Below are 17,480 nucleotides of genomic sequence, written 5' to 3' on the forward strand. Positions count from 1 at the left end.
ATCCTTTCTTTGCTATGAAGAGATGCAGATTAAAATGCACATGTACATGCATTTGATAAGTTTATATGCCTTCCCTGCAGGTTGACTCTGGATTTTTTCATGAAAGTGATGTTAAGATAGTTGCAAAGTCAATACGTGACAGAGTAGCATTAATTCAGTGGAGAAGAGAGAGAATTTGGCCTATGATACAATCAGAGGACCGTCAAGTTTCTGAATGTTTGGAGAAATTGAAGGTGCCACAAGCACAACAGGTTCAAGTAACGTACATTTCACACACTGGTCAACAAACTCTGTCAGACCTAGAGGAAGCAGAAGCTGACCAGCATCTATTTCAGCATAACCTCCCCACCAGCGTCACATCTGTTGCATGTAAGTATCATGTTTGCGTTGCTTCTTGTGTGAGCAGTTATGATTCTCCTGGCATAAAATGGATGAAATCCACAACTTGTCAGTGCTCTGAACTGTACACTTTTCATACAATTTTGCCCACTAGAGGAAAGTCTAAATTCTAAATACTAGAGGTATTCTGAATTCAAGAAAAAAAACTTCTACATTATCTATCAGTCATTGACTAATGTTACAGATATAGGGTGACTAAACATATGAAAGATTAAGGTATGATAAATTAGTGAATAAAATAGCAAGAAAACTGAAAGTACTTTTAACTGCATTAAAATATATTTTTTCAAAAATCCAATATTAAAAATAAAACCTTTAAACTTTCCGTATTGATTCACAAGACGGAAATTAATGTTATTTTGGAGAGGGGGCTGGGTTGAGTGTGTTTTTTGTTTTGCTTTCTAATGTTTAGAAATCCTAACGCAATCAGTGTTGGAGGTATTATACGTACTTAGACATTGACAAGAGGTACTAGTTCCTAAATATGGAATTTTTTAAAAAATCTTAGGAGGTTCAAAAAAAGAATTCTTACAGTAATTCATGTAAGTTTGCATAAGGTCTGTGAAAAGAGGCCAATACTTCAGTTTTGGAAAAGAATATCTAAATGCTGTCTAATCACATTCCCTGTTAGATGTAATTCCAAAAATAACGTGTATTCAGAATAGTTTTAACGTTACCCTTTCTCTGTGTCATGACAAAGTCAACTGATCTGCTCTTCAACACCACCTTTAAAATTTAACTGTAAAATTTAGCTCTTAAAAACAAACATGAATCCATTAGAAGTGCTCTCTGTGAGGCACACATGACATGGCAGTACGAATGTGTGTAAGAGGGACTGACACTTATCCCTAAACAGGGAGCAAGTGTAAGTTACCCTTTCATGGCTGTTTTTAAAGGAGAGCCAATTAATGTGTTATTGGGATCCTCTAGCTTTAGACAGTCCCTTGCCCTACTACAGAGCTGAGTGGGGTTGGCTCATACCATGTTGTCAGATGAGCTAGCCATTCTTGCAGCCCCTACAGTTGTGCCCCTGTTGAGAGGAGGAGGGTAAAATAATGCACACGAGTTTGCAATTTGTGATAAAGGTACAATAGTCCTTTAATATATTCAAAATACTACGAATGTTCCTTTTTCACTTTTTGTTAATTTTCTGAAAAAAAGGTGAACATATACTTTCTGAAACTTCTTACTTCATAGCATACACTTGTCCAAAATAGGGTTTTTGATTTCAGAAAACCAAACACCTTTGCCCCCAGCACTCGCTTCATCGCCCCCCCCGGTTGCTCTCTCTCCACTGCCCTCATTCACTCACTCATTTTCAGGGGGTTGGGGTGCAGAAGGGGGTGAAGGCTCCAGCTGGAGGTGCGGGGTCTGGGGTGTGGCTAGGGATAAAGGCTTCGAGGTGCTGGGTGGGGCCTGGGATGCAGGAGGAGGCTCTGGGCTGGGGCAGTGGGTTGGGGTATGGGTGGGGGTGATGACTCCGTCTGGGTGTGCAGGCTCCAGGGATGCAGGAAGGGAGTTTGGGTGCGGGAGGGGGCTCAGGCAGGGGGTGGGGGTATCGGAGGGGAAGGAGTGAGGGCTCTGGGCAGCACTTGCCTAACGTGGCTCCCAGAAGTGGCTGGCATGTCCGGCTCCTAGGCAGAGGGGTCAGGGGACTCTGTGCACTGCCCTTGCCTGCAGGCGCTGCCCCAACAGCTCCCATTGGCCACAGTTTCCAGCCAATGGAAGCTTCGGAACTGTCGCTCGGGGCGGGGGTAGTGCACGAGCCCACCTGGCTGCCCCTGTGCCTAGGAGCTTTTCATGCCAGCCGCTTCTGGGAGCCACACAGAGTCAGGGCAGGCAGGGAGCCTGCCATAGCCCCACTGTGCTGCCAACCGGACCTTTAGTGGCCTCATCAGCAGTGCTGATCGGAGCCAGAGGGTCCATTTTCAACTGGGCGTTCCGGTCGAAAACCGGATGCCTGGCAACCCTAGTCCAAAACAAAATAAATAAAATAATGAATTTTTTGTAATCACTGCATTTTTCCCATTATACTGAAATTTTTGTTTAGTCCAGTAGCTACTTTCGTGGTTGTCCTTAAGGGAAAAAACATAAAACCAGGAAGATGCAATACTTGCTATAACTTTATCAACAAAGGATAGTACAATACAGCAGCGTTAATGGCAAATCACTTTTATAGAGTAACTGGAGGATTCTCTAGTCTTGTTGAGCCCTCTTCTTTGATATACTTTAACTTTACCAGAAATGCAATAATTTTCTACATCACTTCTGCATTTTTGTATTCAGGGTTTCGCAATCTCTGGGTTGCATAAGATATCCAGGGTTTTGCAGATCATGCAGAAAATGTGGAGGAGAGGGATTGGGGGTGGAATTCAGTTCAGCTAAAAAGTTATAAAAATAGATACATGACATAAACCGTTTAATTATTTGTTCCTTTATGGCCACCACATTGTTGTAACCCGAGATACCCAGATAGTAGCTTACTATAGACTACTGCAGAATGTTAGAATGTGCATCAGGCTGCTAGAGACTCTGTTAACAACAAAATAGCATTGAATCTGTACCTTTGTATGTGCTTGAATTTAACTTCCTACAAAACAGCACACACCTATATTTTTAAAATTATGTACCATGTGAAATGAAAATATCCAAGCAAAATGTCATTACGGAAAGTCATTGAATTTGAACAATCAAGATGTTAGCTGTTGACTGTATTTACTATGGCATGAAGCCACTGCTTGAACCTCTCATGACAGTATTGCCCAATTCTTTGAGTCTTTGCAGTTAACTTCTGCCCTGAGATGATTCAGAAAGTCTGATTGTGTTGTAGAAAGGAAGGCGTTAAGTTTGTCCAAATGATGGCTCTAAAGGAAAAAGGACAGGATGGAATAATAGCAAATGTATGATGTATGGTTGTACATCATGTGACTTGAAAGCATGTCAGGTAGCATGTCCTGAAGCGCTGGCTGATGTCGGGAGGCTTTTAGATGCCAAACATCAGTTACTGAAAGATGAACCTGAGGCTTTTATTTCTGGAGTCAATGTCATGTCTTGAAAAAAGCAATGAGACTTGATTACTCAACCGGCAGTGTCAGCACAATTGCTCTTCAGGCATCTTATTTGATATTGAGAAGAATGGCCCAGCAGTGAAAATTGTATAACATTGCAGAAGGTTGTTTCCTTCCCTGTGCAACTCTTGTGATTTCAAAAGTTGCAGGGCTTGTTTCAGCTACCACACTGAACTGAGTGGCTTGTCTGATGTCACTGCTTCTCACTCCATTAGTGACACAGATGAGTTTGTCCAAGAGGAACTGCTCTGAAAACAAAGGTGTGGCAGTTTCTAGCAGTTTGTGCATGATGTGTATGATGGCTCTACTGAAGGCTTGTTCTTTTGTAAAGCTGTGCCAGGATGTACAACAGAAGAGAGCCGACACTGGACACTTCAGGAAGCAGTCAGAGATTTCCGCATTTAGTGGGAGTGGTGTATTGCAGTTGTCATGGAAGGTGCCAAGGAAATGACAGCTTAAGGTAGTGACTTGGTCACATGGCTCCTGAACATCACATCTAAAACCTCATGGCCCTACTGTTTCATACCCAGACAAATTCTTGCTACTAAGAAAATGCCTGCTGGCCCATGCCAGGTTCTTCATCATGCTGTTAAGTTGTGAAGTTCTTGGCTCTTACACGATGAGGTGCTGACACAACTCTTCTAATGAAGAGCAGAAGTGCAGGATTTTCCTAGCTGACTCCTTTAATAACTTGTCGTGGGAGGCACACTGAGCGTCCCTTGCTGACATTTGGGCACTAAGACAAGCTGAACTCTTTACCCAAAGGGTGGAATATGAATGTCCTGTCCATGCAGATCAGTGTGGAAACATTCATCAGAATACTTGGCAAATAGCATCTCCTTTCCATCCTCAGGAAGACCATCTTCTCTTTGCTCATTTGAAGAAACTTCAGACCCAGCTGTATTTCTGTTTTACTTGCAGACCCTGGATATAGGGGGGGAAAGATTGATCAGTAACCCTTTCAACCAAAATGCTGTTGGCTCAACAGCACTCACTGGTCCATTGCAAGACGAAATTGTGAGACATGATACAAGTCCCTCCAACTGATTTTCTCTAAGTAGAAACTCGGCTGCTTTTTGGCCATTTCTGAACGAGAAGGTACCCAGCTTTAGTTGCAGAGCTTTCATTTTCCTATTTCTGAGCCTCAGGTTTCTCTTCAGTGATTTAGGGGAAAAACTGCAGTCTTGTGGTGATCAAAAATAATTTAAGACCATGTCCCCTTTTCCCCACCGCAGATCAACCTTCAGAACACATTTTTGTCAGCAAGACAGGTTTCCCTATCTCACTGAGTTGTGAGTGTATTTATAATTTTGTTGGTGTACTTTAAGTATTAGTGGTTTTCAGGTTGATATTGCAAAATACTTTAGACTGGAAGCTCAGAAAAAGTTGGGGGCCACCCTGTTCTAGCCTGTTTTACTAAGGGCTTGTCAATGCCGAACAATGATGTGCCATATGGGGGTGTGATTTCTAAAGCGCACTAATGAATTGTGCATTAATTGGTCCAGATAGAACCTGCTGGTGCGTGCTAATGGTTCCATAGCCCATTTTAATGTAGTAGTATTCAAAACCTTTAGTGCACACCAGCAGGGTTTATACAGACCAATTAATGCATGAGACATTAATGAGCTTGAAAAATCACATTCATGTAGGGTGCATTATCCCTTGGTTTAGACAAGGGTATATCCCAAGGTCTCCCCTTAGACAAACTGATGTATAGATTCTTCTCCTACACTGTTAAGCCAATGCTACCTTTTAGTTGCTTTGGAATTTTATTATAGACGTTATTCAATATAAATAGATATTATTTGGAGCACAGAGACTGCTTATTCCTTAATTCAGGTATTTTGTAAATAAGTATACAAAATCCTTATCCATTTTATAGTTCATGCATTGTGCTTGAGTTAGCTTTTGAGTATTGAACATCATAATAATTCAACAAGTTCAGTACGAAACAGCAGACTTTCAGAAGGCATAAAATTGTCTTACTCTTACAATATTTTCAGAACTTTACAGAATGTTTATAGTACTTTCAAAACTTTTGGAAGAAGATGATTTGGTCTGATCTTATTTTTTTTTTTTCTGATTACATACTTAGCTCACATAAGCTGACTCCTTTGAGCAGAGGTGGCCAACCTCTGACTCCGGAGCCACATGCGGCTCTTCAGACGTTAATATGCAGCTCCTTGTACAGGCACCAACTCCGGGGCTGGAGCTACAGGCGCCAACTTTACAATGTGCTGGGGGGTGCTCACTGTTCAACTCCCAGCTCTGCCACAGGCTCTGCCCCCACTCCACCCCTTCCCGCCCCCTCCCTTGAGCCTGCTATCCCTTTGCTCCTCCCCTCTCCCCCCTAGAGCTTCCCTGCACCCCACAAAACAGCTGATTGGGAGGTGCTGATCAGTGGGGCTGCCAGTGGGTGGGAGGCCCTGGGGGCAGGGGGGAGTTTATGGGGGGCTGCTCACATATTACTGTGGCTCTTTGGCAATATACATTGATAAATTCTGGCTCCTTCTCAGGCTCAGGTTGGCCACCCCTGCCTTTGAAGAACCTTTTATAAAAGACACTAAATTAGTTAAAAATAATAGCTAACTGAGATTGTGACCTTTGAGCTGACAATTTACAGGGTGTAAATATATATATATATTATACCCAGCTTGCTTCCTGGTTCCGTCTTGTAATTTATTTCTTGCTGTACTTTGGCAATTCCATACCCCATGTCTTTGGATGCTTGTTTAGTGCTATTGAGTCTAAAAGCTCTATAAATCACTTTCCTATCTGTTCATGTGATAGAGAGAGAGGATGCAGAGATTATATTAATAATTTAATATCTATGTGTGACATGGTGTGCCAAGAAAATCTAGGTTTGACTCTGAACTTCTGCTTTAGCTCCGTTCATTTACACTCTGTCTTCCTTTGTGGTCTTGAATAACTATTTATAATCATGAAACCGTATTCTATAAAAATACCTACATCATTATAACAGGCAGCATCTGATTTTTTTTAAACTGGCAATGAGGAAAATTAGAGGTGGGTTTTAGTTTTTTCAAAACATATTTAGGAGGTTAGTTTCTGAAAACTGAGTGGGGCTCACTTCTGGGTCCCATTTTATTCAAACCCCTGTAGAGCAAGCCCGGTGTGGGAGGTGAGGGGATGGGGAAGATGGAGGGTTTTAGATAAAGATATGGTAAAATCATACTCTAATTCAAAATCCTTTTAACAGTTATGGTTCAAGTCTGCTACAGTCCACTTTTGGTCCAGGTTTTTAACTCCTCCCTGTTGTGACAAGATATTTTAACTTTACTACTGCTGCCTTGGTTATTTCAAGTGTAAAAACAACATCTATAGAAAAAGAAGCTAGTTAACGGTGCAGATATATTTTACTGGCTTCAGTAAACTTGAAAAGACCTTTTTTCAAGCCTTTAATATTTAACAATGCCATTATAAGCCTTATTTTCATTTTGACAAAGATGTCACTCTTGCCCAGTTCCCACAGTTGTGCAATTTTTCAGATTAGTCAGGCTAACTCTCTGTATTATGAGCACTGACAAAGTGGTGAATTGTGCTCCTATTCATTAAAAACTTGGATCAAGATGACTGCTTATATAAAGCAGTTTTATTTCATCCAGTTATTATGGTGTCGAGTCCAGGTATGTTAAGGCTTTCAGTTTGTAATAACAAAACCAGGAAAGAGTAGAGTGTATTAAAATTGCTTAGAATTCAGTTGTAATTTCGGTGGATCTGTTCTTGTGTAGCTTTACTGTGCTTCAATGGCAAACAATACCTAAAATTGCAGGGCAAGTCAAAATCAAGTTAATGATTTAGAGCAATTTTTTAGGTATGCCTACTCTTTTACTCGCTGTCTTGCACCAATTAATATACAGCTGTCAAAAAGCCATGATTTGTTTTCCTATAGTTTCTCTGTTGTACATTTTCCCCTGTTTTTTCTTGCTTTGTTAATATTCCTCAACATAGGTGGTACTACATAGTGAAGCTGATTATAAATTTTATATTGGCTAACACACAGTAAATAATGTAACATTTCATAACTTATTTGAAATTGAAATATGCAACACCACTAACCAAAAGGGAATTAAAATAATCATTAAAAGCACTCTAACTCCAAAGGAATTCATCCTGCAGGCAGCTGAGATCCTTTGTCTCCCATTGAAGTCACAGTCAGCTCACTGTTCTTTCATGCTATAAAATCCATAGAAGGTCTGCAATTCTTAACATCAATGTTGTGACCTCTGAAGGGAATATCAATGTGCCTAGCTCTGCACAAAATCCATAGGAGCGTCTCTTCATGTCTGGCTTCAGGGAGGAATATATTCACAGAAAATAGCATTTGTATTATATAACTTATGTATATAGTAGAAATAGCTAGGGTAGTAAAAATGCCAATTGCATAAACCCCATATAGGCCTCCCCATTAAGTCACTACTTGAACATTTTGTTTGATTTGTTAAGCTCTTAATAAAAAAGATTGTTCTTTCAGCTGACAGCACATTTGACAGCGGTCAGGGGTCCACAGTTTATTCAGACTCTCAGAGCAGCCAGCAAAGTGTCATCTACTCAACTCTGCCTGATTCAATACCTCCTGCTATTCAACGGGTTTACAGTCCACCTCTAAGTGAGAGCCAGGCTTTGCCCCAAACCCTTCAGCAGCTGGGGCACTACCAGCAGCCTTCAGCAGTAAGTCTTTTTTTTTTTTTTTCCTCCCCCCCTCAACAATGTTGAATATACTAGACCATGTTTAATGACTCGCCTTATATTCTGCCTTCAGTGAGTGTAGATCCTGTGGCTCACCCTTTTTCTTCTCTGCCCATTTCTACCAATACTGATTTATTTACTACATGTATTCATACTTTTGCCTAAAAATGTGTTTTAGTTTTGCTATCAAAAGATAAGACATTTATAATTGTACTTCCTGTGCTCAAGGAAATGCTTCGCTGCTTGCTATAGTACTTTAATTTAAGCATCATAAAGTGAGCATTCATCTTTTTCATTTCACTGAGTTGTTTTTAATAGCTTTGCCATGATTAGACTTAATCTCATGAGCATATTCATTTGAGAATTATTTTTTGTTTTTGTTTGTTGTTAATATAGCCACATATTATTCCTTCATTTGTTCAAGAGACTCTTGGGTCCGATGTTTCTTCCTGTTGTGCTAAAGATCAAGCGTCTATTGAATGCCTTTCTAGCTTTTTGCTTAGATTTAATGCTGCACAGAGGCAAAGAAGCACTTCTGTTGTTGAGGCTCCAAAACCCAACACTGGTAACCCAGACAGATATTCACACTTACTCTTGTGTTCATGTTACAATGACCTTGGCCACCAAGAATTAATGGACTCATCACTGCAAGAACAATTGCATGCAAGCGAACATAAACCTTCTCATCTCTCCAGTGAAAGAATCAATATAGGCCTAGTGTGTCCTTCAGAAATTCCAGTGGCACATTGCTCCTGTGTTAGCCAATACTTGTTACCCATGATTCACAACACTCAGAGCTATTATCGTCGCCATAGCAATTCAGTAGTGGCTTTGACTCCAAATGTTACATCCTCTCTTCCAACAGAACTAATAGAGGAAAACATAAAAATGTCACCAAATAGAGAAGAAGCAGCAGGTAAATCACAGTTAGTGGCATTAGAGATCTCTGCAAATACCACTGAGTTAATGATCATTAAACACAGTTGTCAGGGATGCTTAGCCCATCTGCTTCATTCTGGAGAAGATCCAAAAAAATCAGTACACCTTAAGTGTGCTACAAATACTCCTCGCTGCCTCTGTAACAAAGAGAAAAACTCAGTATCTCTACCTCTTCCTCAAGCAAGCAGGCCTTGCGGCAGAAGGTTAGACCTGCCTTTATTACATGAATCTCTGCAGCACATAATTAGCCAAAAGACCAATACTATTCCCGTGAGAATTGCAAGAGTCACAGAAAAAGTCCTGCATTCTGAGTCCTTCAGTTATGGGGAAGCCAACATGCCTGGACTACCTCTGCCCTTCCACAAAGTTTGCGCTGGCAAAGCATCATTAACAGAGCAGAACAATACAGTGACTCCATCTGTTCAGAGCAGTAGAAACAGCCTAGCTAGTAAAAACACCACCAGTGATATGGTAGGTTGAATCCCTCGTTTCATCCCTAGTTGGTTTAGAAGAAGAAAAACCACATCCAAGAATGACAAGTGTCTCCTGTTTGATCCAGAATTTCCCCAGATGCTTCAGAAATGCCACAGTTACCATTTCCCCCTTGTTTTCCAAAATGCCTGTGACAGAACGTACAGTGTATTTAGTTTTGAATGGTCCTGTGAATGACTTGAATCACCATCCTGTTCTAACTTGGGCCTCTGTAACAAACTCCCTCGGTTGTTGAAACAATCTGCCCTATGAATGTAGTGGTGTTGATTGCATCCTTTCTCCTGTATTTTTCTCATGAAGAAATAACAGCTATGATTGAGTGTAGCAATACCTCTTCTGCAGAAGACATAAAATTGAGCAGTGCAGTATAGTGCCTTAGAGCAGACACACTCTTTTTATTGATTTCATTGGTACAGTCTTAGTAACTGGACTTAAGTATGATCTGTTTTTTGTTGTTGGTTTTTTAATTGGATGTTGCGAAGGGTAAAACAGAAAGTATTTCACTTGGTTTTGTATTTTGTCAAAAGCAATATTTTTTTCCTTGATATTTCCTGTCAACTTAATTTTTGACTGCATTTTCATCTAACATGGTTATAAACTGTTACAAGCTTAAAAAGAACACTTGATTTTTAAGCAATGAATACTTCCTGACATATTTAAGTAGGAAATTTCTAAATACATTACTGCGATAGTATAGCATCATGCAGCAAGAGGTGTAATTGGTGTTCCGTGTAGGTAAATAAGGTTTTAAGTCTATTGGCCCTTTCTTTAATATACATACCTATCCTTTTTCTTGTACAGGAGTTTGAGACTTTGCTTATCAAGAACCTTTATTTTATTTTACTTCCATTATCTGTTGCTGTTTTGGTTTTGGTTTTGGTTTTTGGTTTTTTTTTAAATCCTAAATCAATCTCCTGGCCTCCAATTTCAGTAAATCACCTGGCAATAAAAGTTGTTAGTTTTTAAGATACCAACTGGAGTTTACTCAACTAGTTGTTGATTTTTTTTAATGTATTTTGTGTGCGTGAGAGAGAGAGCACTTTCAATGGCAGGAGATGGAGCTTATCTGGGTTGTGGCCCCATGTCCAATAAAGAGAGATGCAATACAGGTTGTTTTTTTTATCTCCCCTGGGAAAGCTCTCTTCCTAGAGATGTTGCCTTCCTTTGCCTGTGTTTTTCATTTCTCTTTCCTTGTTTTGAATTAAATATTTAGTAGCAAGCATGTTCTTAAAAATCGGTTGTAGACAACTTTTTATTGATGTTTCTTCTAAAGTAATTTATTTTCCTTTCCTCCAGCCTGGACTAACAGTGGTTCAGGCTCCACCTGCTGTTATCTCTCAGCGACCGCAACATTACCAAGAGCCAGCAATGACATTCCCAGTCATACAGCCAACCACAGTTGCTTCATTGCAGATGGGGCAATCTCAGCCTGTTTTAGCCAGCCAGCAGGTGAGAAGATAAACTGTCTGACCCCATCTCTTGCCTTTCTTTTCTTGTAAATGGTCTTTTTGCTAGCAAAAAATCACTGTCCGAGATCAGTTTGAGGACTTCTGAGAGATCAGGTCTGCTTATTGAATAGAACTACTGTACTGAGAACCTGTTAAACCACCATTTAAATACATTAGTTAGTTTTGAAACCTTGCTTTTGAACATAAGTCGTAATATTCAGAAGTTACGATTCATTAATATTATACATCAAAGTTTCCACTTTCTTTCCCTGGCTCATCAGTGACTTAGTGGTTGGGTGCTTTTCAGAGTAGACAGAACTTTGACATAAACTCTTTATCCGCAGTAGTAGAGAGAATCCCAGTTTAATATCTGCTCTTAAATCACACGGTAGTTTGGCTTGCTAACTAGAAAAGCTGATCACCCTTCCTTGATGCTGGTGGCTCTCAACCTTTTCATCATTGCAACCCCATGTTGCTCGGAGCAAATGATCCCGAACCCCACTTTCACATGTGCTAGAGACAATATTCGCATTAATGAAATACCGTAGAAAACATATGCCTTTCTGTGAATATAGTTCATTGAGGTAGATGAGCTTGTTCCCTGGGGTGCCTGGCTTGTCCTTGTCCTCTTCACCTCCTTACCAGGAGGGCCTCAGGCAATTGGTGGTTGTTATCTATCTGCCCTATTCTCTCCTCCCAGGCAGCTGTGGGCTGGCTGAGCACTAGCAGAAGGGTTGTCTGGCAGAGGAAGAGAGACAGTCTGTGTCAGCAACCCAGCAGGCCCCTGTAGTCTGGCAGGGTAATGGATGGGGAAACTTTGCTCAGCCTCTGCAGCCTCACTCATTGTGGGAGAGTTGACCTGGAGCTGAAATAGGCCCACAGGAACCCTGAGGGAAAGACTAGGCAGCCATTTGTATTGTATGATTTTCAGGACAGCAAATAAATAAATAAAAATCGTTTGACTCAGTCAGAGAGTCCAAACTCCATAGTTTGAGACCCTGGCATATCCTGTTGTACAGTTTATAAAAAAAGCTAAGTGAGTGAGCAACTTTGTTTTCTTGTTTTCATTTTATTGTTAGCACTTGAAATGTACGTGACTCGCTAATAAATTAATGTCGGAAAAACAAACTTTTGTCTATTCTAAACTTGCCTCAGATCCTCAAGGGGATTTTAGAGCGTCTTTTCCAAGGGAGCATGAGGGTCAGAGGCTCACCTTGAATTTAGGAATAATATATAACTTTTAAAAACATAGTACAGTGTGTTCTTGATCCACCAAGTAACACTCTTATAAAGGAAGAATCTGGCTGTCTCTAGGCAGTCTCCAAAATGCTGATTCCTCCAATGTCTGTCTAGGACAGGGATCGGCAACCTTTGGCATGCGGCCCGTCAGGGAAATCCGCTGGCGGGCCAGGATTTGTTTACCTGCAGTGTCCGCAGGTTTGGCCGATCGCAGCTCCCACTGGCCATGGTTCGCCGTTCCAGGCCAATGGGGGCTGTGGAAGCAGCACAGGCCGGGGGGTTTGCTGGCCACCGCTTCCCACAGCGCCCATTGGCCTGGAACGGCGAACCGCAGCTAGTGGTCGGTCAAACCTGTGGACGCTGCAGGTAAACAAACTGTCCCGGCCTGCCAGCGAATTTCCCTGACGGGGAAAAGGCTGGCAAAGGTTGCCGATCTCTGGTGTAGGATGCTCAGATAATTCTCTGAAATTTCATGCATAGTAAAGGTATTTACAAAGCATCTATTGTATGTTGGAAAATTGAAAGTCACAAATTCTTCATTGCTTGGACAAGAATCCTGTACCAACTGGTAGTAAAAAATGTATCTCAGGCCAATGCAAATGTCATAAAGACCTGTCCCAATTCTGTGTTTCTACCAAAAACTCGGCTTTTGTGAATGCAAGCTCTGGTTTAAATGGGCTGAGGAGTGTTTATGCTCTCTGTGCACAGGGCAGAGGATTACTAACAGATGTCTTTTTGTCTCACCAGCTCCCTCACACCATTTAGGCTGTCAAAATATGCCGTATTTCTATCACTAGCATCGTTGGCATAGATGAATGCTTATTTTTCTCTTGAACTTAGAGCTATCAAGATCTCAAAATCTCTTTAGTCTTAGTAATATTCAGTGCTGGAATAGCTCAAGTTTTGTTATTGGATGAAATATTCTCTTCTTTCTGAAAGCACTCTCATAGAAACAGCATAATTTGATCTTCCTGTTTATAACCTATGGTGTCTTGAACTGTTGTCTTGTATCCCTTTTTTCTAATGGGCAAAATATTCTCATGTTCTCTCATTCAGCCAGAAATGTTACTGCCTCTTGGACAGAACTGGGACAAGCTCCAGTTGCAGGAATGTGTTTATTGGCCACATGGGCTTTCGGCTGACACATCAGAATTTGCATTTTTTTTTTCCATGTGCCAAATGCTGCTTTACCCTTCTGGATTAGGGTCTTTTTTCACTTCCTAGCTCCTTTTCCTTTTCTTTATCCTCCTTTCATGGAGGTATGGCAGCTGTTTGAAATACTAGTGTCACAGATGGTACATGGGACTAAAATATAGTCAGTCTTTGTTTTTCTGATTAATCAAACACACAATTTCCTTCTCTTCATGTCTGGAAGTACATCAGCAGTTCACTTTGCATATTATTTTAGGGTACAATATACTATTGTAGCATGCACTCTAGAAGTATAGGGCAAAATCCATGCCAGGGGCATTTGTTCACTCAAATGGAACTGCTTCAGGTCTGAATTTGGACCAAAGAATTCAATTCCAGGTCAAAGTTACACTTGTAAAAACCTATTTTTGAAACTCAGAAACCTAGCTTGGCTAAGCAGTGCCATGTGAAGGTGAGGTAGCTGGTTTGTAGCTTTCACTGTAGGAACACTAGACCTTCACACTGGAGCAGCTGGAAGATTCAGTTTAATGGCTGTTTAGCATTATGTAATTGCAGGTTACCAATTATAGGAACACTAAGATAAGCAGGGTGAAAGTAACTTAAGGGGCTTACCAGAATGCCGGGCCTGGGTCCTGAGCAAGGGGGTGGGGCCTCAACTGGAAGGGTCGGGGCCTTTAAATCCTCAGGCCCTTTAAATCACCACTGCTACCCCAGGGCTCCGGCAGCGATTTAAAGGGCTCGGGGCTCCAGCTGCGGTAGCAGCAGCCAGGAGCCCGAGACCTTTAAATCACCGTCCGAGCCCTATGGTAGCGGTAGTAGCGGCTAGGAGCCCTGGAGCTCTGGTGGCAATTTAAAGGGCCTGGGGCTCCTGGCCACTGCCGCTACCCCTGGGCTTTGGCAGCATGGCTCTGGCAGCAACGTAAAGGGCCAGCGGCTCCAGCTGCTGCCAGGAGCTCAGGGCCCTTTTAAATAGCTTCCCCAGGCCGGCAGCACCCTGCCAGTATGGTTGGCTGTGTACCGGCTCTTGCCAGTAAGCCATACCAGACTGTACTGGCTTACTTTCACCTCTGAAGTTAAGTATCTTTGTCCTGATTCACTCTGTTCAATAGCCTTCTATAAAGTTCATAATGTGAATTAGATAAGTTATGTGAATAATGGTTCCAAACTGTATGACAGTAGACCAAGACTTGCTCTTTAATCCTGCAAATCAGTAAAGCAATTAAGCATATGTTTTACATGGGCTTAAGTTCTTTGCTGAAAATCAGGACCTAAATTGCCAGCAAGATGCACACTAAATGAGATACCTGTCATGTTTGGGGTTAAAATGCTAAAAGCTATTTGGGTGGAATTTTCAAACTCATCTAAGTCACTTGAGAGAGCAAGTCTCATTGAAAGTCAATGGGACATGTGCCGCAAACTCATTTAGACCCGATTTGAAAATTACTCACCTTGTCCATTTCAAAGCAACTGCTACAGGTACATGAACAGAAGTATGTAAAATTGGGGAGAGAAAAAATCCTTTGTCTAAATCAAACAAGTTTTAAATTGGGTAGGATTTAGCAAAATGAAGTGGATTGCCAACAAGCCTTAGCTGCCCAGATTTCCGTCACTCATTTTCAAAGAGTGGTCTTCTTTTGTGCACACTTGCATCCCCGTGCCCTGGAAACTAGTACACAGAATAGCCCACCTTCATATGCAAAAAGTATGTAGCACATATGTAGGTGTTGGTGCTCGGAAAGCACACTTGCAGATGTGTGTGAGGACAAGAAGGAGGTTGGGCTGGGGCCTGAGATGCTGTGTGAACAGGTGAAAAAGTGATTCAGGCATCTTGTATCCAGAGTACCATTTGCCCTAGTTGAATTTTGAATATCTTCAGTATTTTAAAAGGTTGTTATTGGCTTTCTAGGTAGTTTAGAAGGAGACTGTTTATACCATGAAAATTATAATGCGGCTGAGTTCAGTTCTCCTCACATTGCAGTTATGGGCATTTTGAAGTATATAAACAGAATAGAAAATGAAAGCGTTAGGAGGTTAACTCAGTCTTGTGAAAGGAACCTTTCTTTCATCAGTGTAACATCTTGTTAGTAGGGCTGTCAATTAATCACAGTTAACTCACGTGATTAACTCCAAAAAAATGTATAGCGATTAAAAAAATAGAATTTTTGATATTTATTAAATGTTTTAGATGTTTCTCTACATTTCATATATATTGTATTTTGTGTTGTAATTTAAATCAAAGTGTATATTGTTTTTATTACAAATATTTGCACTGTGAAAATGATAAACAAAAGAAATAGTATTTTTCAATTCACCTCATACAAGTACTGTAGTGAAATCTTTGTCATCAGCATGGATGCATGTCCCCCGGAATGGTGGTTGAAGCATGAAGGGACGTATGAATCTTCAGCACATCCGGCACGTAAATATCTTGCAACGCCAACTACAAAAGTGCAATGAGAATGTCTGTTCTCACTTTCAGGTGATATAGTAAACAAGAAGCGGGCACCATTATCTTCTGCAAATGTAAACAAACTTATTTGTCTGAGCTATTGGCTGAACAAGAAGTAGGACTGAGTGGACTGGCAGGTGCCAAAATTTTACATTGTTTTATTTTTGAATGCAGTTTTTTTGTACATAATTCTACATTTGTAGGTTCAACTTTCATGATAGAGATTGCACTACAGTACTTGTATTAGGTGAATTGAAAAATACTGTTGCTTTTGGTTTTTTACCGTGCAAACACTTTTAGTAAAAAATAAATATAAAGTGAGCACTGTACATTTTTTATTCTGTGTTATTGAAATCAATATTAGGGCTATCAAGCAATTAAAAAATTAATTGAGATTAATCTCGTGATTAAAAAACTAATTGTGCAATTAAACAACAATAGAATACCATTTAAATATTTTTGGATATTTTCTACATTTTCAAATATATTGATTTCAATTATAACACAGAATACAAAGTGTATAGTGCTCAATTATATTTATTTTTGATTACAAGTATTTGCACTGTAAAAAACCAAAATAAATAGTATTTTCCAATTCAACTAATACAAGTACTGTAGTGAAATCTCTTTATCATGACAATTGAACTTACAAATGTAGAATTTTGTACACAAAACCTGCATTCAAAAAAAGTGTCAAATTTTAGAGCCTATAAGTCCAATCAGTCCTACTTCTTGTTCAGCCAGTCACTAAGAGAAACAAGTTTGTTTACATTTGCAGAAGATAATGCCTGCTTCTTGTTTACAGTGTCATCTGAAAATGAGAACCAGCATTTGCATGGCATTGCTGTACCCAGCATCGCAAGATATTTACATGCCAGATGTGCTAAAGATTCACATGTCCCTTCATGCTTCAACCACCATTCCAGAGGACATACATCCATGCTGATGATGGGTTTTGCTCAATAACAATTCAAAGCAGTGTGGATCGATGCATGTTTAATTTTCGATGCCACCAGCAGAAGGTTGATTTTTTTTGGTGGTTCAGGTTCTGTAATTTTCGCATCAGAGTGTTGCTCTTTTAAGAATTCTGAAAGCATTCTCCATACCTCATTCCTCTCAGATTTTGGAAGGCACTTCAGGCTCTTAAAGCTTAGTTTGAGTGCTGTAACTAGCTTTAGAAATGTCATATTGGTATCTTCTTTGCATTTTGTCAAATTTGAAGTGAAAGTGTTCTTAAAATGAACAACATGTGCTGGGTCATCATCTGAGACTGTTATAACATGAAATATATAGCAGAATGCAGGTAAAACAGAGCAGGAGACATACAATTCTCCCCCAACGAGTTCAGTCACAGATTTAAATACCACATTATTTTTTTAATGATCGCCATCAGCATGGAAGCATGTCCTCTGGAACAATGGCCGAAGCACGAAGGGACATATGAATCTTTAGCGCATCTGGCACATAAGTATCAACGCCAGCTACAACATTTCCATGCAAACATCTGTTCTCACTTTCAGGTGACATTGTAAATAAAAAGTGGGCAGCATTATCTCCTGCAAATGTAAACAAACTTGTTTGTCT

General features: G+C 40.4%; 1 protein-coding gene across 17 annotated transcripts in view; it reads left to right on the forward strand.

The window, feature by feature from the left end:
- Positions 1 to 17,480, forward strand: part of WNK2 (WNK lysine deficient protein kinase 2) — a 187,444-nt gene that overhangs the window by 91,033 nt on the left and 78,931 nt on the right. For all 17 annotated transcript variants that reach the window (XM_038410290.2, XM_043519520.1, XM_038410289.2 and 14 more), the window contains exons 8-10: positions 81 to 369; positions 7,963 to 8,159; positions 10,905 to 11,057. In XM_038410290.2, the coding sequence (XP_038266218.1) occupies positions 81 to 369; positions 7,963 to 8,159; positions 10,905 to 11,057 (639 nt within the window). The remainder of the gene's footprint in view (positions 1 to 80; positions 370 to 7,962; positions 8,160 to 10,904; positions 11,058 to 17,480) is intronic.

Source organism: Dermochelys coriacea, chromosome 7, assembly GCF_009764565.3.
Source record: "Dermochelys coriacea isolate rDerCor1 chromosome 7, rDerCor1.pri.v4, whole genome shotgun sequence".
Lineage (NCBI taxonomy): Eukaryota > Metazoa > Chordata > Testudines > Dermochelyidae > Dermochelys > Dermochelys coriacea.